This window comes from Equus asinus, chromosome 22, assembly GCF_041296235.1.
Source record: "Equus asinus isolate D_3611 breed Donkey chromosome 22, EquAss-T2T_v2, whole genome shotgun sequence".
Lineage (NCBI taxonomy): Eukaryota > Metazoa > Chordata > Mammalia > Perissodactyla > Equidae > Equus > Equus asinus.
The window spans coordinates 43,357,895-43,379,902 of NC_091811.1; the positions used below are offsets into that span (position 1 = coordinate 43,357,895).

Here is a 22,008-nt window from a genome sequence, read left to right on the forward strand (position 1 = left end):
TTTAGTTAATATGGAAGGTCAATAGTGCATATATATCTTTATATGGGATATATTTATACATAAAACATACATATACTCAAAAAAAATACCCACACAAACAAAATGATGACAACTATGTCAAGTATATCCAATTTGGAAAGAAGAAAAGACTAAACAAAAACAAAATTATTAATTATGTGAGGATAGGAGTCATGGGGCTGTTTTTCTTCATTCTTTTATAACATTATCATCGCTTTTAAAACTAAAATATATTTATTTTGCTTTGGTTATACATATAAAACCACTACATGATTTAGAGATATTAAATAATTCTAAAATATAATTCCTAGATAAAACCACTACGTAGTTTAAAAATTCACGTAAGTACAAAATCCACATACCTGAGCCAACCTCTTTTTCCTCTTCTTCAATGTTGTTTTTGATGCTATCATACTCCTCATCAATGGTCTGGTTACCACGCATCTGAGATAAGATTCTACGGGCCTTCTGAGTCTGTCCTTTCTGAATAAGCCATCGAGGGCTTTCAGGTAAAAAGAGAAAGCCGAAAAACTGTATAACTGCCGGAATTGCTGCAAGTCCCAACATGTACCTGCAATAAGAAATCCACATCTTAGTGTAAAATTTGGTCTTATTTGCACTGAGTATGAATGAAAGGTTTGTGTTCAGCACACTGGGAATAATATCAACGTTAAATTAATCAGAATGATTTTCTTGTTATTATATGTGTATGTGTTTGTCACCAGAAAAAAAGGATATTTTTAGGCTGTAGTGAAAAACTGAAAAGTGAGAAAAATTTGATTCTTCTCTCTCTCTCACACATAAATTACAATGAAAAAGAATGGGCAAAAGTCACAATAATTATGTATATGTATCCTGAACCAAATACATCATGCAAAACACCAAATCACCATCCCTATCTATGTAACATAATTCTGTATTTTACAATACAAAATGAGGCTAAAACAAAACTCTCTGATATCTGTTTAAAAGATACACTTTTCATTAAAATAAATGCCCACATTGACTTCTTTACAGCTATTTACGCTCTGTGAGTGATTAGTCATGATTTCATTTTGCCATCGAGCATCACGTTCACCCTCATTAACTGAGGGAAGTAGAAGCCCTTGGCAGAAAAAAGGTGGAGCCGGAAGCAAATAATCGTTATTAAAGTAATAGAAATACAAAAAAGCTGCCATATTGTTTTTAAGTTATTTGTCGTCTTCTTTAAACGTCTATTCTTAATGGCTGGCAAAATTCCAAACAGTAAATAAGCATATTATTTTAAATCCATCAAAGAAATAACAAAAACACCAACATAAGTATAGTAATATCAAGGATCTCTCCAAATTATTCTGACCACTGGACTGATCTCCTAACATCTTTAGGCCTCGATCTTTTTGAACCAAGAGGTTAGATCAGATAAATTTTAAGATTTCTTTCAAATGGAAACTTCTCTGAATCTAGGACACCTGGATGTTTTCTGTTGATTCAGGTCCCTGGGTATGTCCCATGGTCGATTCACGGTGGCAGAGCTTGAAGGCCAATTCCAATCATAGGACAACCCATACTCACTGGGATTCATAAATTGACCAGAAGCCACCGGACTCAATACACTTTTCAAAGCTTTTCTAACTTTTAAGCTATGTTAAACCTAAAGTATAGCAGCCTTGAAGGCATCAGAGACATACCATGAAATATGCCTATTATTTTTCAGGCAATTCCATTTTAATTCTGAAAAGAGTAAAAAAAATTTAAAAATACAATTTGTCATGTGAGTGTTAAGAATACCTCCTACTCTAAACAGTAGCTAAAACTACACAAAGAAACAGAAAAATTAAGATTTAGAAAGTAAACAAAGTGTTTATGAACGACGGACTAAATGAATCACTCGGCCTACAGTATTAAAAGAAATCTTATCAGAAGTGTTTTACACTTTAATCCATGGGCTGTAATAATTACACCAATAATTAATCACTCCTTCCTCTGCTCACCTACAGAACACAGTGTATTAAGCTTCATTTTTGTCACCGTACCTTGTATTATAATAAATTATTTACCTGTCCCACTTGATTGCATATTTAACTTTATATTTGGCACAGCAGCTAATAAAGTATCTTGCACACCACAGGCACTTAGTAAATGTTTTATGAAATTATACAAAAGCAGGTATATATTTAAACTTTCTGTATTAAGTAAACAGAAAATAACTGTGCTTTACTCTCATCCAGCAAAGTTTTACGCAGCAACTCTCCTGGATCATTTAACTCTGAAGACTTACTTGCACAGTAATTCCTTCCAACGAAACCATTCATCGTTCTGGATATAAACAGACCTTCTCTTCTGAGGACGACCACTCATCTGAAGACTTCTGAAGAGCCTAGAGAGGTCAGTTCACACAAATGCCTATCTCTGGGCTTTTCCTCTTAAGGTGTTAACTTGTATAACCAAATCTGTTATTTAAATGTATGTTTTATTGTTGTAAAAGAACAAAATTTCTCTTCAGTTGTGTTCTCTCCTAAAGAAAGGTTATCCTGTATTACCAATTATTTGAAAGAAAAGCGATAAAAAGGTAGGCACAAAATATACCAGATTAGGAAATAAATAAGAAAAGCTGTAAAGATGAAAGCCATTATGTTTCATTTCTCTACACCTTTCATGATCTTTCCTTCTGGTCTCCAAACCCCCTTGGTGATGAATTAAGATTAAAGGGCTGCACAGCAAACTTCAAAGACACGCTTGAAATGAATATAGAAACTGAATAATTTTCAGGCCCAAAGATGCTCATATAATACTTTGCACTTTACTACTCACTATTTAATCCCAGAACACAATGTTTCTAAAAACTGAAAGAAAAAAGAAAAGGGAAAAGACAAAAAGAAAAAGAAAATGCAGACAGACATAGCCTGTGCTTCTTAAACTAGCTACGGAAGAAAATACTTTCGCCCTCCAGTCGTTGAAATCTCTAAGCCCCAAGAGTCTAGGTCTGAAATTTACAATTCAATGCCCTAATACTAGAGTGTGGAAAAGGAATTTGTACCTTGTTGCCAACCTTTAAGGATATTAAACCTTGTTTCCAGAGACTAGTGAAGATAAAACATGTTTTATACATTTATATGGTACCATTTCTAAAAGTAAAACAAAGAAGCTTATTTTACTATCTTTTAATTACCTTTCATGATAACAATATTTTGATAGGAATAAATTTTCATGGCTTTGTAGAAACCTAATACACAAGATCAGGAGTAGCTGTGGTTGATGATGGAGACAGCACAGGAACAGAACTGGGTTGTGCTTCAGCTCTGGGCACACAAACCACAAAACCCTGGTGAAGTTATTTAACGTTTTAACGCACAGGTGACTGTCTGTTTCACAGAGCTGCTGGGAGAATTAAGTGAAATCATTCTGCCAGTACCTAGCACTGAGAGGATGCTCAGTAAAAACCTGTTCTCACCTCCCTGACTCCCTCCCCCATTAAACAACTCATGGCAACTTGTCTATCCTGGCTGTATCATCCACCCAAGCTTTCAGGACGTAGAACTAACCAATTTCTTTCTTGAGGAAAAACCGTTCCTCTGATGATGTGCAGAATGGAGAACAGGAAGGATAAATACAAGGTTATTTTATTGTGGTACTGATGAAAATTTTCTCATGAGACTAAAAGAGCAGGAACTTTATAGGCTTAGTTAAGGGACTCACCATCAGTCCTCTAAATCCAAGGAAATGAGGAACCAGATAAATGACAAAGAGTACACTGATATGACAAAGAATATACTGATAGACCATGGCAGGCAATGCCCAAACAAACACGCAGTCCCCTATTGATAGAGGAGATCTCATTATTATAAGTTAAATCAAGGGTACTAAACCTGGGCTTCACATTAGAATCACCCAGGGGGCTTTTAAAACACACCAGTGTCCAGGCCTTACTCATCCCCAGGGATTTTGATTAATTGGTCCGGGCTCAGGCCCAGGGACTTCTATTTCATTAAAAGCTCCCCAGGTGGTGTTAATGTGCAGTCAGAGCTGAGAACCACTGATCTAAGGGTTTTAAAAACCCAGGGGGTGAAAGCGAACAACAGGCACCCAAGGTCCACACCTTAAGGCAAAAGCCATTTATTTTCTGGAGGCGAGACAGCACACCAGGCTGACAGAAAGGCAAAGTACACTGACTTAAACAAAAATGCCAAGCTTGCATGAGTTCTAAAAATCTTCAGAATCTTTCGTTGGCATCATGATCACTCCCTGAAAGATACCTTTTTACGCTTTCTAAACTGAAGTTAACAAATGAGCTATCTTCTAGTCTGACTAGCAGTACCAGCACCTGTCTATCACAAAACTAAGGAGGGGCCCTCAAACGGTGAGCAATGCTTTCAGATGGTGTGGCTGAGCCAGCTAACACAGGAGACAAGCCCAGCTCCTCCACCTCAGGTTAAGCCTTCTTCCCAGGGCCAAAAACTGAAGCTCTGTGAATCTAAGCTCCTGTATTCCTGGGTGCCAGCCCTCCCCACTGTGGGTAAGCAGACCTGCAGCTGCGGCTGCCATCACAAGAATCCAAACCGGTCCTTTACTGAACGGAACATTCACCACCATTCTTGTTTTAAAAGAATCATATTGCTCTCACTTATGAAACTAAAGACATGTACCTTTAATACATGGCCATTTAAGATAGAAAATTTTGCAGTTCATAATCGCCCCTTTCTCTGAACTGATAACACAGATATCCGATAAATACGGTCAACTGATAACATGATAAGCATGTTACTTATTCTCTAGTAGTTCCACAAGGGTGACGATTATGTTCCAAATACATGAAAAGCTACTTGAATGTACAAACTCAGCTTGGACACGGACTCATTTAACAACAATAACAGCAACAGTAATAGCTAATACGCAGCACCAGTTACTATGTGCCAAGCTCTGTTCAAAGGGCTTAAGAGACCTCAACTCATTTACCTTCAAAACAACCCTAGGAGGTGGGTACCATTATTATCCTCATTTTCAGGACAAATAAATGTGGCACAAAAAAGGCACAGAACTAGTATGCGGTGGAACCAGGATTAAAACCTAGGCAATGTGGCTCCTATAGTAAATGTTTATTGTGAGTCAAGCTATAACAAATGTTTAATGATTAGTTGATCATTAATTCTGCAGAATTCATCAAAGGAAACACTAATTTACCTTAGTCTCCTGTTTAAAGACTTTTGAAGATCCCTTTAAAAGTTTTATTGTTCACATCTCTGTTAGACGCAGAAAAGCACAGTGGCAGAAACAGGGCAAAGGGGCTTGCTGGGGGCTTTCGCTCCCAAGTGTGCCGAGCACAGTACTGACTCAGAAACACCCGCTGGCTGGGGAACTGCAAGCTGGATTTAAAACACAGGCATGCCAGTGGCAAAAGGAATATCCTGTTATTCTCTTGGCCCCAGAATGTTACTGCGAAAATAGCTGACAATTAGTTAAAAGAAAATACCTCATTTGTAAGGGTAAACTTGTACTGCTTGCTTTAAACACTGTGCCCAATTGAATTTTTATTTCATTTTTCTTTAACATACACAGGTAAATGTTTTGGGGAGGAAAAATATAGGTAACAAGAAAATAAAGAGTTTAAAAGATGATTGGGAGCAAAAGAATTTGACTTGAGATTTAATCCCTTTAAAATATATTATATAATGGACACGACAGATATAAAGTGGCTTTTCTCCACACTTTGGTTTTCAATCTCTAAAGGCCACCACCCCAAACTCTCCCCTTCCAAAAGGAATTGTGCAGGAGTGAGGAACTGTAGTCTGTATCCACATTCTGTTGATTTCTCTTCTCCTCTCTGTTCTTTTCCCTCAAATTCCCAAATGATGTGAAAAGGTTGCTAGTGCCTTACAATGGAAGAGCTATGTGATTTATGGTTTTAATTGTAAGTCAAGCTATAACAGAAAAATTACCATGGCTAAGGGAACATATTGTAATATGTTACATTTAAAACAAATTGTATGCAACTGTGTTTATTGCTCTTGAGGCACTGAATGCTACTAAGGGAAGATGCTTTTCACTCTGAGAAGCACAGTAAAGGTTTCTGAGACACTGCAGTCACTTAGCCAAATTATTCTCCTAATAGGCCATGAGGGTGTTAAGGGACAGTTAAAAATCATCTCCTTACTTGTCTCCCAACCTCATGTTGTCAAACATATACATTTTCAAACCAAATCTCCACCTTACATTTTTCCAGTCACAGAGAATCTTGCTATTTTTCTAAACACTAAGATTAGCTCAGTGACAGTCTCTGAAACTTTGAGTACAGTGAGGGTTTTTAGCAATATTCCCTAGTAATATCCAATACTGTCTTACAATAAACTGAAAAAAATCAAACGAAAAAACTGTATTTGTAATTCCAATAGTTTTATTTCCATCCTCTGCCTTCTAGCTTGCATTCTATTTATATTTACTTGCTATCGATTTACATCTCATGTCCATGTTAGCCCATTTTAATAGCTCAAATAAGTTAGAGGAATATCATAAATATTAAGATGCTATGCCTTACTCTTTAAGACTCTACAGTTTCAAATTGGCATCCTTCGACATATAACTATGAAATAAACTCTAAACTCGTTTTTTTTCCTTGAAACGGTTCACTGAAAACAAAAGGGTTAGCAGTTAGAACTAGTCAATTATTTGAAAATGTTATCTAATGAAGATTTACTGTGTTTGCTTGGAAGGCTAACGCTGCATTTCTTGTGATCTCTCTGAGCTATTATTCAGCTGTTTACCCAGCAAACATCTCCTGAATGTATGTTAAGGGCCAGGCTCTAAGCCAATCATTGAGCATCAGGAGTAAACTTAATCAGAGACAGTGCAGTGCTGTGTAAATCTGAAAATATTCCCCGAAGCTGGAACTTTCCAATGATATTTACCATTATACCTTATTTAGAGTAGTGAAACATTTTCCCCTTAAAAAGGCATAATCCAATGCCTTCGAACCACATTCAAGAACACTGCTCCTTCAGCCCTACATCTAGAGCTACCCGACTTCATTGCTCAACATTCTTAAGTATATAAGCATATGAAAAAACTCAAAATCCGTAAGAAATAATCACACAAGTGATGCATTTACTAAAAGATCTCTATTCTTGGATTTACAAAAGAAATGATCATCATCCTATATAAATTACAAGCTATATACATGATAGTCACCAAACATAAATTATGATTTATGTAACGTTTCTACTTAATGCAAAAGTTTTAGATGTAGAAAGATAACACTGAATTTAGCCACCTGCTATAGTTAGAACTCACTTGATAACATATTTTTCAGTTTTAGTTCATGACTCAACTCCATTTTAGCAGATCAGAAATTAAAATAATAAAAACTGCCAAATTGAGACCCCAGGCTGATAAGTTAATCTTCCTCTGCCATCAAGGACCATGTACATGATGTACTAATACACCTGATAAACTGATGACAGGTAGAGAGTAAACATGAGACCATGACTGGAGGTACATAAGAAAAAAAAAAAATCAATGGGTCACAATTGGAATCTTTCAAGTAAAAAGTAGCTGATATATGATCAGCAAATGAGCAGCTTTTGTGTTTCCTGGTGAATGATTATGTGTAAACTGTTAAAAAAAAAAGTAATTGCCAAATATGTAAACGTAAGAAAATATTAATTCTATACATGTAGCGAGGCGAAAACCCCTCAAAGTAATTTGGTATCAGTATATGAGGTAAGTGATTTGGCCAAGGTTATTTAGAGTGTTGTGATTATAGTAGAAGAAGCAAGATTACTTGCTTTGACATAATAACGTGATATTTTTTAAACAAATGAATATATTTTGCACAGACATTAGGTAGATAGTTTTAAGCTACATGGGAAAATATACTGACTTGCACAAAATTCACAGCGCTAGTACTGAAAACAATGCACACACGGCCATGGCTACACACATATCCTTTTTTTCAAACTGAGAATCTTCCATTTGCAAAGCTCTAGGCTAGGGATTATGGTAGCAGACATCCCTTGCTTCAAGAAGCTTATACTCTAGTTATTATCAAAGAAAACAGGATCACTCATTTAATTGCTATGATTGAGGTTTAGGTAGTGTAGGAGTAAGGAGAAAAGTTATTTCAACAGAAGCTATCAGAAAAACTAACACAAATTATTCAATGGGCAATGCAGAAAAGGAATATAATGGAGGTAGCCAACATAAATTCAGATTAACTTTTTTTTTAGGTAAAATTTGCATACAGTAAAATTAAGAGATCCAAGGTATACTATTCTATGAGTTTTGAGAAATATACATATCCTTGTAACTACGATCTCAATCAAGAAACAAAATATTTCTGCCATTCCAGAAAGTTCCCTTAATATCCCTCTCTTTCCAGTCAATCGCCACTGCCATAGACAATCAATGACTGAATTTCTGTCCCCACAGCTTATCTTGCATGTTGATGAATTTCATAGGGAATGGTGGAGACTCTATTCTTCTGTGTCTTGCTTCTTTAAATCAGAATGTTTTTGAGATTCATCCACGTTGTTGCTCCATCAACGTCACTGATTTTATCTATTCTTATCAGACTGTCCTAATTACTTTAGCTTTATAGTAAGTCCTGAAATCGGACGGTGAGTCCTCCAACTTTGTTCTTCAAGGAGGTTTCAGCAATTCTAGGTCCTTTGCTTTTCTGTAAAAAGTTTGGAATCAACTTGTCCATGTGAATGAATAGGAAGTGGTGATAGCGGATATCTTTGCATTGCAACTGATCATAAAGGAAAGCATTCAGGCTTTCAACATTGAGTATAAAGTTGGTTGCAGGTTTTTTTGTAGGTGTGCTTTATTGAAGTGAGAGTGCTTTTCTATTCTAGTTTGCTGAAAGGTTTCACCACAAATGAATACTATTCTGTAAAATGTTTTCTCTGCATAGACTGAAATGATGGTATAGGTTTTCCTCCTTTGAATAATTTCAACATGGTGACCTGCATGAATTAATTTTCTTATGCTAAACCAACCTGACTTTCCTGCGAAAACTGACTTGGTCCTGATTTATTATCCTTTTATACATTTCTGGGTTTGATTTTACTAACATTTTGTTAAGGACACTGTGAGTCTGTGTCCAGAATTTTCTTTTAACAATTTAAGCCATAATACTAGTGTTATGCTGGCCACACAAACCCAGCTGGGAAGTATTCTTTCTACTTCTATTTTCCTAAAGCTTTTGTTTCAGTTTGGACCCACTTCTTCCTTAAATGTGTTATAGAATTCACCAGTAGAACCATCTGGACCTCGAGTTTGTTTTGCAGATAGGTTACTACTACTAATTCAATTTATTTAATAAGTATAGGGATACTCAGATTTTCCATTTTTTGGTAAGTTGTGATTTTCACACAACATGCCCATTCCATCTAAGTTATCAAATTTATTGGCAAAAAGTTGTTCATTATCTTGAGTTGCCCTCATTATCTTTATAATGTCAATAGGAATGATTTGCTCTCTTTTACTTCTGATATTGATAATTTATACTTTATCTTTTTTTTCTTAACCAGTTTAATCAGTAATAAGCAGTTTATCAGCTTTATTAATCTTTTGAGGATGCTCAACATCACTAATCCTCAAGGAAATGCAAATCAAAACCACAAATACATATCACCTCATTAGAATGGTTAATATCAAAAAGACAAGAAATAACAAGTGCTGGCGAGGATGTGGAGAAAACAGAACCCAAGTACGCTATCACTGGGAATGTAAACTGGTGCAGCCAAGACATGGAAGCAACCTAAGTGTCCATCGATGGATGAACGGATAAAGCAAATGTAGTATATACTCACAATGGAATATCATTCAGCTATAAAAATGAATGAAATCTTGCCATTTGTGACAACGTGGATGGACCTTGAGGGCATTATGCTAAGTGAAGTAAGTCAGGCAGAAAAAGATAAATACCATATGATCACATTTATACATGGAATTAAAAAAAAAAAAACAAGCTCACAGATGAAGAGAACAGACTGGTGGTTGCCAGAGATGAAGGGTGGGGTGTGGGGAAAATGGATGAGGGAGTCAAAAGTACAAACATCCATTTATAAAATAAGTAAGTCATAGGATGTAATGTACAGCATGGTGACTATAGTTAATACTGTATATTACATATTTGAAAGCTGCTAAGAGAGTAAATCTTAAAAGTTCTCAGCACAAGGAAAATAATTTTCCAATTATGTATGGTTCTGAAGGATGTTAACTACACTTATTGTGATGATCATTTTTCAATATATACAAATACTGAATCATCTTGTACATCTGAAAGTAATATAATGTTACACATCAATTATACCTCAATAAAAAAATATATATTTACTCATCTTTTCAAAGAACCAACATTGTTTTTTTCCCCATTGTTTGTCTATTATATTCACTTATGTTCTTTATTATTTAATCTCTTCTGTTTTCTTTGGGTTTAATACACTCATATTTCTCTTTTTTTTTTTTTAAAGATTCTATTTTTTTCCTTTTTCTCCCCAAAGCCCCCCGGCACATAGTTGTATATTCTTCATTGTGGGTCCTTCTAGTTGTGGCATGTGGGACGCTGCCTCAGCGTGGTTTGATGAGCAGTGCCATGTCCACACCCAGGATTCGAACCAACGAAACACTGGGCTGCCTGCAGTGGAGCGCGCGAACTTAACCACTCGGCCACGGGGCAAGCCCCATATTTCTCTAGCTTTTTAACATGAAACTTAGATCATTTGACTTTTCCTCTTCTCTAATATAATCACTTTAGCCATATATTTTCCTCTAAGCACTGCTGAAGCTGCATTTCACAAATTTTGATATATTGTATTTTCTTTCAGTTCAAAACTATTTTCTAATTTTTCTTCTGATTTCTCCTCAGACCCATGAGTTATTTAGAACATAATGTTTTAACTTCCAAATATTTGAAGCTTTTCTGGCCATCTTATTGTTATTGATATCTAATTTAATTCTGCTGTGATCAGAGGACATATTCTGTAAGATTTCATTTCTTAAATTTATTAACATTTATTTTATGGCTGATGATATGGTCAGTTTTAGAGACTGCCTGATTTGAACTTGAAAAAGAATGTATATAGTATAGCTGCTGGGTGTAGTAGTCCACAAATGTCAATTATGACAAGGCAGTTAATAGTGTTGTGCAGTTTTTCTACAACCTTACTTATTTTTTGTCTAGTTGTCCTACCAGTTGCAAGGAAAGAGAGTTAAAAATTCTCCAATATGAGCTTGTATTTGTCTATTACGTCTGTTACTTCTACTAATTTACTTTCTGGAAAAAAATACATAAAATAAAATTTACCATTTTAATCCCTTTTTTTTTTTTTTTTTTGGTGAAGAAGATTAGCCCTGAGCTAACATCTGTGCCCATCTTCCTCTATTTTATATATGGGATGCCTGCCACAGCGTAGCTTGATAAGCAGTGCGTACGTCCATACCTGGGATCCGAACCTGCAAACCCCAGGCCGCTGAAGCACAGCAGTGTGAACTTAACCACTATGCCACTGGGCCAGCCCATTTTAATCATTTTTAAGCATGCAAATCTGTAGCATTTAGTACATTCACACTGTTGCGCAACCACCATCTGCTAATTTTGTTTATGCATTCTGAAGATCTCTTCTAAGGTAAACTACACATTTATCATTATTATTTCTGATGAACTGGCTCTTTTATCACTGTGAAATGTCCCTCCTTATCTGTGGTAATACCGCTTGTCTTGAAGTCTACTTTGTGTGATTATTAATACAGCCACACCAGCTTTCTTATCCTTACTGTTTGCATAGTATAGTTTTTCTCACTCTTTTGCTTTTAACCTACAGCATTATACTTAAAAGTTTGCTGCTTTTACACAATACAGATATATGTGTCATGCATCTTGTGCACAATGACAATTAGTTAGATTTAATGTGATTGTTGCTATAATTGGCTTTTAAGTCTACCATTTTGCTATGTGGTTTCTATTTGTCCCATCTGTTATTTATTCCATGTTCTTCTTGCTTGCTTTTATTCAGCTTATCCAAATATTTTAACTACTCTATTTTAATTCTTATAACAGCTTCTTAGCTGTATCTTTTTATAATATATTCCAGTGGTTGTTCCTGGAATAAAAACACTCATCTTTACTACCTAGAGATAATACTGTAATTCTTCACTAACATGATAATTCCCATTTACTGCCCCCAACCTTTTTGCTATTGTCATCATATACTTTACAGCTACATACATTATAAATTTCACAACACATTTAAATGTAAACAGTTATGTATCTTCCGAAAACCTTGTGAGAGGAAAAAAACAGTCCTTTCTATTTAGCCTTCTATTTATGACAGCTGCTGCTCTTCTTCCTTATTGTAGATAAACTTTTAACTAGCGTCACTTCCCTTCAGCATGAAGAATGTCCTTTAACATTTCTTACAACGCAGGAGGTTGGGTGGTGAGAAATTCCCTTAATTTTCGTTTATCTGAAAATGTTTTTATTTTTGAAAGTTATTCTCCTACTAGGATACATTTTTCTTTCATTATTTTAAAGATGACATTTCTTGTCTCCTGACCTCCACTGTTTCTAATGTAAAGTCAGTCATCCTTTGTATTGCTGTTCTCCTTCATGTAATGTGTCTTTTTTCTTTGGATCCTAATTTTCTCTGTATCTTTCATTTTCAGCTGTTTGATTATGATATGCCTGGGTATGCTCATCTTTGTATTTATCCTATTTGGGATTTTCTGCACTTCTTGAGCTGGTAATTAATGTTTTCACCTAATCTGGGAAACTTTCAGCCATTATTTCTTTACATATTTTTTGACCCATTCTCTCTCTTTCTTGTATTCCAATTACATGTACATTAGACTACTTTATATTAATTATATGTCTATAAGATGACACAATGTTGTACTCTAGGTCACTGAGGCTCTCTTTACTTCTTTTTCAATCGTTTCTTTCAATTATGGGTCACATGTTCTGTTTACTCACATGTCTACGCGACTGCTTCATATTCTATATTTTGTACAGAGCCAAACACCACTGATCTATTAGCTCTAAATTATAAGAAAACTTTGCCCAGCACAAATTTGTTTAGAAATATCACCCTCTTTTACATATCATTCTGAAAAGCATCTTATTGACATGGTTTTTAAAACTGTAAAATATTATGGGAGAGGGAGGCTCATTCATTTTTTCCAAAGCAATCTCAAAGTAATAGAGATTTAAAAAATTATTTTATGAGACTTTCAATAAACAAACCCAAACTCAACGTACTGTTAAAGAGAGTGCAATGGATTTAAGTTCTCCTGGTACCCACCGAAGACTGGCCTCTCCACGTCCCCCTCAAACTCCAGAGCAATCACAGCCCTCCACTCAGCTGCTCTCAACTTAATCACTAGAGCCCAAATTAGTGCTCTTTCACACTACACGGCTTTAAAAAAAATATGTTTTCACCTAGAATTTCCCTCTCCCTCACTATGCCTTGAATTCTTTTATTCATGAAAGATTCAGCTCAAATATCTTTCCATTGCGAAGCTAAGCTATTCATTCCCTCTGAGAGCTCCCATAACGCTATCCATCATTTAATTAACATGTGATGAAAGGTCCCTCCCCCTCATTAGACTGAGGTGCTTGAGGACAAGTATGTTTCTTATCAATCTTTCTATCTTTAGTACCAAGCACAACAGTAGTATACAGTAGGTGCCACAATTTCTTTTTTTGAATGACTGGATTATTTCCATAATAACTCATGTCTCCTAGAGTATCACCTCACTACTTTGCACCTTTTTTCCAGCAGCAGCCTCATAAATAGGTTCTCTGAATCCATCCAAGAGCCAAGAGTTCCGATAAATTCGGGCATCACCCTCATATTAATCTTTGACTCACATTGTGGCATGCCCTGCTCAAAAAATAATAGTTTCACTTTGCCAGTAGATAAAGTTCAAAATCTCTAGCCTAGAATATACAGACCTCTAGAACCTGGCTCCAATCTATTGTGTCCATCATCACTTCAGTTTCAAGCCTCCTGACCCTGCCCTCACCTAGCCTACAGTCTGGCCCCATTTCTACTTCTGTTCACAGGAATGCCACCAACTCTTCAAAGTTCAGCACAAGTCTCACATTGTCCACGATTTAGAAGATACTCCAAAAAAATCTCTTATGTAGATGTTGCTAGCACTAAGACTCTGGGTTTCTCATTCAACACTTATACTACCCCAAATTTTACTTCTTTGGCAAAAAGAAAAGAGCATCGTGTAAATGGCAGAATGTGAAAATACCTAGCACACTAAGACACTTAACAAATGGCTGTATATAGGTTAACGAGGTGGAATAAGATAACCCTAGTTTTAAAAATTAAATCTGAGAATAAAATGAGTATAACAATCAACATAAAAGAGAAGAATTTAGCCCCTCTATAAATACACCATTCTTATTAATATAAATAACATGATGGTTTATGTAATTATAAATAGAAGAATACTCATTTGAAAACCAGCTCTGTTCAAGAGAGAAGGATAAAAAGTGTTCTAGGGCCCAGAGAGGTAGATTATTTTGAGAGACAGAAATGCTCATGGGTGCAGAAACTAATTTTCTTTCTCTGATTTTTATGCTCAATAAGAAACACTTATGATTAATAATTTAGTTTTTCAGCTATCTATGAAGTATATGTATTCCTCAGGGTAAATTAATGAATTGGTAGTTTGGTTTATAATCGATATCTTTTTACTTTGGTTAAGAATCCCTTCCCTAGGGCCCAATCTATTCAGCTCGGTTCAATAAACACTTCTTCAGCATTTACTAAGTTCCAGGCCCTTCCTAGATCTAAAAATGAGCACAAGGTCAATAAGATGCAGGCGCTCCAAAGTGAATCAGAGGAGATACACAAATAAGCAACGAGTTCAAAATAATACAGTGAGTATAAATGTGATGCTATGTACAAAGTATTAAGAAAGAACACAGGGACAAAGACAGCTTCACAAGACATACAAGCAGAGATTTAAAGGAGAAACAGTAGTTGGACCAGTAAACCAGGATAAAGTAGGAAGACATTATAGGTAAAGTGAGTAAAAGGAGAAAACCCAGAAACATGAAAAAGCAAAATGCGACTATGTATAGGGTATACAGGCATGGTTGTTGTACAAAAGAGGAGGGAGGGAGGCAATGATGAGATAAAAAAAATCTAGAAAAGCAGGCATGGATTGGATAGTGGGAGACACTACAAGCCATGATAAAGAGCTTGATTTTTTTCCTGTAGGAAATGGGGAGGCTTTGAAGCAACTTAGCACTGGCATGCCCAGATAAGTATTTTAGACAGATCATGTGGTGGCTTTAAATTCACTTTATTATATATTTGCTGAGGGCTGCTATGTGCCAGGCTTTAACTCAGCAGTTAAAAAAAGAAAATCTTTGTTTGCTTGAGGTGTAGCAAGTAAATCCCACCACGTTCAATAAGCAAGATTAAAAAGTATTAGCAGCGAAAAGGGCAAACCATGATAAAACTTTCTATCACTAATATTAACTACCAAAATGCCTCTGCCATCTTTATATGCACTATAACACATCAGGTACAAATAAAGTCCTTCTCAACATTATTAGTCATCAAGGAAATGCAAATCAAAACCACAACGAGATGCCACTTCACACCCACCAAGATGACTATAATCAAAAAGACAGATAATAACAAGTGTTTACTAGGATGTGGAAAAACTATAATTCTCATGCACTGCTAAGTGGGAATGTAAAATAGTGTAGCTGCTTTGGAGCACAGCCTGGCAGTTCCTCAAAATGCTAAACATATTTACCACATGACTTAGCAATCCCACTGCTAGGTATATACCCAAGAGAACTGAAAACATATGTCCACCCTGAAAGTTGTACACAAATGTCCACAGCAGCATTTTTTATAATAGCCAAAAAGTGGAAATGACTCAAATGTCCATCAACTGATGAATGGATAAACAAAATGTAACATATCCACATTTTATTTTTTGCCAATAAAAAGGAACTAAGTACTGACACATGCTACAACACACATGCTAAGTGAAAGAACCCAGTGACAAAAGACCACATACTGATACACAAAATATCCAGAATAGGTAAATAGATAGAGATAAAAGGTAGATTGATGGTTGCCTGGAGCTGGAAGGTTGAGGGGGTGACAGCTAAGGAGTGCAAAGTTTCTTTTTGGGGTAAAGAAAATGTTCTAAATTTGATAATGGTGATAGCTGCACAGCTCTGCGAATATACTAAAAGCCATTGAACTGTACACTTCAAATGGGTGAACTGAATAGTATGTGAATTATATCTCAATAAAGTTGTTTTAAAAAACCTAAGCTTCAACAGTGTGTTCAAAATCCTTATTTCCCTTTCCTCATGAAGCCAGATGACATCCTTCCCAGCACAGAAGGTATTATAACATTAGAGGGCTAGAAAAATACCAACATTCAATCTTCTACTGGCAATTCTTTTTTCTAGAAAAACTAATATTCCAGTTGTTCAGTAGAAAACAATTTATTTCTACGACATCCAAACAATAAGAGAACATAAGCTTTGACCCATCTGGCAGAAAAGGTGACTTAGTCTTTCAACAACATCAAAATCTAAGTTTTTCTGTCTGATTAATCAGTTTCATCTTCTGTATGTCTCAACCTGATTGCTACTGGTAAAAATTACCAATAATTATATTTTAGATGATAAGCTCTTGGAAGCAGAACAAGAAAGAAAGTGGTTAGATTTCAAGTAAGAAGAACTGGCTTTATTCTCTGTCATGTAACAACCATGTGGCCTTAGGCAAATATTTAACTTCTCTGAGCATTTTTTAAATCTGCAAATTGGGAATAATACCAGTTCCACCAGCCTCTTAAGCTTTCGGTTAGAATCAAATGATATTCACTAACAGTCTCTAAAATTGTTCATCACTATAAGGTGAGCTAGGAAATCTGGGACCCTGAGTACGTATCATAACATCAAATGTTTAATAACATGAAGTGGAGTTTCAGAGCAATAAAAGTCAAAAAGGAAAATAAAAAAGACACAAAAATTAAAATACTCAAACTCTTGGAAGGTAGGGGACATCATTATGCTACATGAAAATACAAGTATGAGAAAGAAATTTTATATGAAACATTAAGATCCACATTTTCCTTAGGATTTCTGAAATATACTGCCAAAAAAATGATGAATTGTCTATTGTTATAATTATGAATAAGTTTTAATTGCTGACAATTCTACAGTTGATACTAAGGTAGCTTTATTTGCTTGGAACCACACTCCGATGAGCCCAGGAGTGAGAGGAGGTAAACATACTGCTAAGAATACTAAATAATGGAAGAGAATAACACACAGAAAATTCACCTGTGAAAAAAGTGAACGTGTTTGCATGTAGACACGAGCAAATGTGTATTTGTGCAAACAATAAGTGGGTTCAAAGTGACCTGCTATGTTAATGTGTGGGTCTCAATACCAGCCCAAGTTAGTTTTCTCATCCTCGTATTTTATTTTTTCACCCCTGGGCTCTCCAGTATTGCAGTAAAAATTCACACAGGCATGCTATTTGGTTTTACTGCAAATATATGGCTCCAACAGCAGCTGGGATCCCATGGTTATTTGGAAAATCGTTTTCATCTCCAGTCTTTTCCTCCTTATGCTTTTTACGGCAGCTATGAGCATTTAACATTTTTTCTCTAGGTCTCGCCCATCACCTACAAGCCCCATCTTTACTGATAAAAGAAAACAGAGGCCAAGGAGGTTTTCCTTCAACCTCCCTTACAACTTTATAGTAGCACCCACTCTTTATTCATTCCTCAGAATAGTCGATAATGTGATTCATTGTTTATTGAGCATTTCCCATGTACCGAGCACTGGGCTGAATACTTTACCTTAATTTAAATCCCACAATAATCTTACAAGATAAGTATTTTTGGTCCCATTTTTTACAATGACAAAAGTGAAGCTCAGGGGAGCTAAGTAACTTGTCCAAGGTTCATAGCTAATGAGCGGTAGAAAACGGATCTGAATCCAGGTCTGTCAAAAACTATGTCACTCTGCCTCTGAAAACTGTTCTAATGTCTGACCCAAGACCTTCACTTCTACACAGGGACACCACATTCATGAATTATTTTCACTACTGTATGATCTTTCTCTCTTTCCTAACCAATACTGAGAAAAGATAGCTACATGGCTATACTTAAAGTCAAAAACAGGGCTTATGCATTTTATATGTTTTCATTTAAAAACATATTTAAAATAAAAGCATATATATTAGTTATATTAATAAAATTTTTAACAAAATGTCAATATATAATTTAGATCTTCTTAAACACACATGGGGTTAAAAGACTGATTTCCAATGAGCTTCCAAGAAAAACTCAAAATATCAGGTCATGCTGATAACAATGTCACCTCCTTCTTTCTGTTCATCCACAGAGTGAAAAAGAAAAATGAAATTTCCTGCTCCTTCAATTTTCCAGTAATTTCTCAATCTGACAGAGATTCATTCCTTCAAAGGTAGAAAGTGTTTTAGCAACATCTTCCGACAGAGTTAATGCTTTTAAGGACCATGTTCTCTCTTTAACGGTCCTGACAAATGGAGCCCTTAACTGGCTTCAATAAGTTTTCTCAAATGACTTTTAATAAAACTTCTTCTAAGTCTTTAATGGCTCATTCTAAGCCATAATTTATCGTGCTGCTTACATAGAAGTTTAATTCTCTACATCCGCATTGCATCGAACCCTTTTTCTTCAGCTGTTAAGAATCAACCTCAACACTGTAAGCCCCATGCAAACAAGGACTAGTCTGTCTTGTTCAATATTTTATCTCCAGCACCTACACAGAGGAGATGCTCGATAAACATTTTTGGTAATAAATGGTAGCAAGAAAACAAGTTAGAGAAGACTGTGTAAGCTGTTGTAACTTGTAATGAAATTTCCTTGGAACAGTTACACGAATCCTGTTGTTTTGTATACTACAGAGCATGACATCAAAATCCAGAGCCAACAATATCATAAGCTTCAACAGTAGTTTGTTTTTACAATATTCAGTTTGAAAATATTTTAAAGTAGTTTTAAAAACATTTTTCTCATCTCTTTTGATTCAAAATAAGCCAAATAGTGATCAGGGAATCATTTGTGTATTTTAAATTTACATATATAACATCTTTGTATATAGCTAAATCTATATCTTTAAGGACTGGGTTTTCTTTCATTCAGATGGGAATGTGGCTTCCTAAATACAAAAAAGATGTTAGTTATATCTGCAGCTCATTAACAGCTTGTTTATCACTGGTAAATCACTGATTTGAATCGAATCAATGATACAATTCAAGAACTCCATGCATATTTATTGCTGCATTCATTTTTAAATAAATATTGCAAAACATTACATGCAGTGTGAGAAATGTGACCTAAATGCTAAAAATCCCTGTAAATATCAATTCTTAATGGTAGGTTTCTTGTCTATCATTAAAGTAAATATCAGCTTCTTGTCCATTTTCAATTTTGCTGAATGCTACCCCTTATAAATTAGCTATAATGATTCAAAATATCTAGTTATATTTTTCCTATCATTTCTCCATTTTTCTCCCATCCCCTAAAATCATGATTTGAAAATTAAATGTAAGAACTATTTACAGACCTCCATCCATCCTTTTGGAGATAACTGAAGGCTCCATCAACAACACTTGCAAAGAACTGCCCTCCTGTGATGAAGAGGGTATTAATGGTGACTAATCGACCTCTTAAGTTGGGTGGCGAGACCTCGGCAATGTACACTGGCACTGTCATAGAAGCAATGCCTGCAAAGAAACAACAAAAAGTAAACATAAGACATTTATTTGAGAGATAGATCTCTGCTGCTGTTATTAATGCTAGCTTAAGACATACACACACACATACGTATATGGGCTTGGTTTTCAACTTTGAACAAAGATTTCCCACACAGTTAAAGATCTGGTTATAACTAGTGACTGCTGCAGAGAAGTAAGGACGTACCTGAGATATAAATCTCTGAGCATCATTTTTTCATATTATCCCTTGAAAGCCTACAAACGAACATACCGCTGGAGATCCAAGATAACTTAAGAATGCATATAAGTATGCGTTATAATTTCTTGAGGACTGAAAATAGGAAAATGCTCTCCAGACAGAATATAATTATTGAAATATTTTTAGTCTATATGGAAATGTAATCAGACAATGGTAAGAAAATTATCCCGGAATACATATTAACTATTCAAAGCCATCACTTACAGTAGACACACCAAAACTTTTAATTGGTTTGCTAATAAGAAATCTATGCATTAAATCACCTTATTGAATTGGGTAGGTGTACATTTCAGAAACAGCTTACAATGGATAGTACTTCGGGCACTTACAGTCCTCAAAAACAAATGGTCTTAAGCATAAAATAGATAGTTTTATGGTTAAGGCATATTTGGTTACATCTGCTTTAAATTTTTTCTATCTAAAATCAACGCAGCATAATCTATGGTAGTAGTTCTCAAACTTCATTCATCACTGGAATCACTTATGTGGCTTTTTTAATAAAGATGCCCTCACCTCACCCACCCTAGACGTACTAAACAAAAAACTGCAGAGGTGGGAGATGGGCCTGTCTTTTAAAAATCCCTGAGGTGATCCTGATGCTCAGCACATATTTTAAAAAGTACAGTTATATGGTATACAACTTTGAGCCAATCCAAAATTATTTCTTTAAAAAAAAATTCTTGGGGGCCGGCCTGGTGGCATAATGGTTAAGTTTGCACATTCTGCTTCAGCGGCCCAGGGTTTGTGGGTTCAGATCTAGGGTGTGGATCTACATACTGCCCATCAAGCCATGCTGTGGAGCCATCCCACATACAAAACAGAGGAAGACTGGCACAGATGTTAGCTCAGGGCCAAGCTTCCTCACCAAAATAAATAAATAAATAAATAAATAAAAATCTTGGCCCTACTGGCCATATCTAGCCCATTTCCTAATGGTACTTCCAATTTCCAGATATATCTGATTATTTAACCTAAAACTCATAGCTAATCAATATTCTCCAAAAGCTCAGTGATAAAATTAAGCAGGATTACTTAAGAAAATTTAATCTTTTTATATCTGTAGGTACCATAAATCAATCCTGAAATTAAGCCAGCACATCAATGGGCTGCATAACAGACCCATGCAGAATTTCTTTGAATGAATTGATCTTTATGATGCCAAAAAATAGCCTGTAGTGAAGGTAGCCACACCAAGAAAGCTGTTGTTTTTTCTGTAAAAGGGATGTTGGAGGTGCTATTTACCACATTCTAGACAACAGAAGACACTTCTCTCTTGTCTCAGTAACTGCAATAGTTGTGCTTCTCAAAAACTGATTTGCATTGTTTACTGGCACTATAAATCACACAGCTGTCCTTTATTTCCCTCTCTATGCAGGCAGTCAGAGAGGCCCACCTCTACCAGGTGTTTTGGACTTCATGGTATTCTGTGAACTCCTTCCTGATGCCACAATCATCTCTGATGTCACCTATTTTAAATATATTTTTTGCTGTTTTCATTTGTTTTATTCTATCTTTAACAAAGCAAATAAATAAATGGATAGATAGACACGGTTTATTTAAGTTATATATATCTGCTTCTGAACATTCACTGCACTGTTGTATAACTACTGGTTACTAGTTAAGTTTGCAAACAAGCCAACCATTAAGTCTCAGAACTATACACTCTGTCATTTCCAACAATGCTACTAGCTACTGTAGTGCCTGTTAATACAGGGTGATACATTCTAACACATGAAAAGAATCTTACAATTTCATGAGTTTCATAAAATAATCATTTGTTAGTAGAAAAAGTATGAATAGCCTTTACGATGAAATCATCACCTAAACGGCTCAGAGTTTCCATCTGACTGCTAATCAGTTTAACAGCACAGACCATCCCAAATCGGCCTTCATCTAACTTGGGAAGAGGAAACACGTGCTGCAAGTGTTGACAAGTTAATTGTATATATGTCTCAGTTCTTTTACATAGAACATCTCAATAAACTTTCA

General features: G+C 35.5%; 1 protein-coding gene across 1 annotated transcript in view; it reads right to left on the minus strand.

The window, feature by feature from the left end:
* The window catches only part of SLC2A13 (solute carrier family 2 member 13), a 332,721-nt gene that overhangs the window by 264,134 nt on the left and 46,579 nt on the right, over positions 1-22,008 (minus strand). The window contains exons 2-3 of the mRNA XM_070494235.1: positions 19,610-19,769; positions 381-589 (exon numbers count right to left, since the gene is read on the minus strand). Coding sequence (XP_070350336.1) covers positions 381-589; positions 19,610-19,769 — 369 coding nt within the window. The remainder of the gene's footprint in view (positions 1-380; positions 590-19,609; positions 19,770-22,008) is intronic.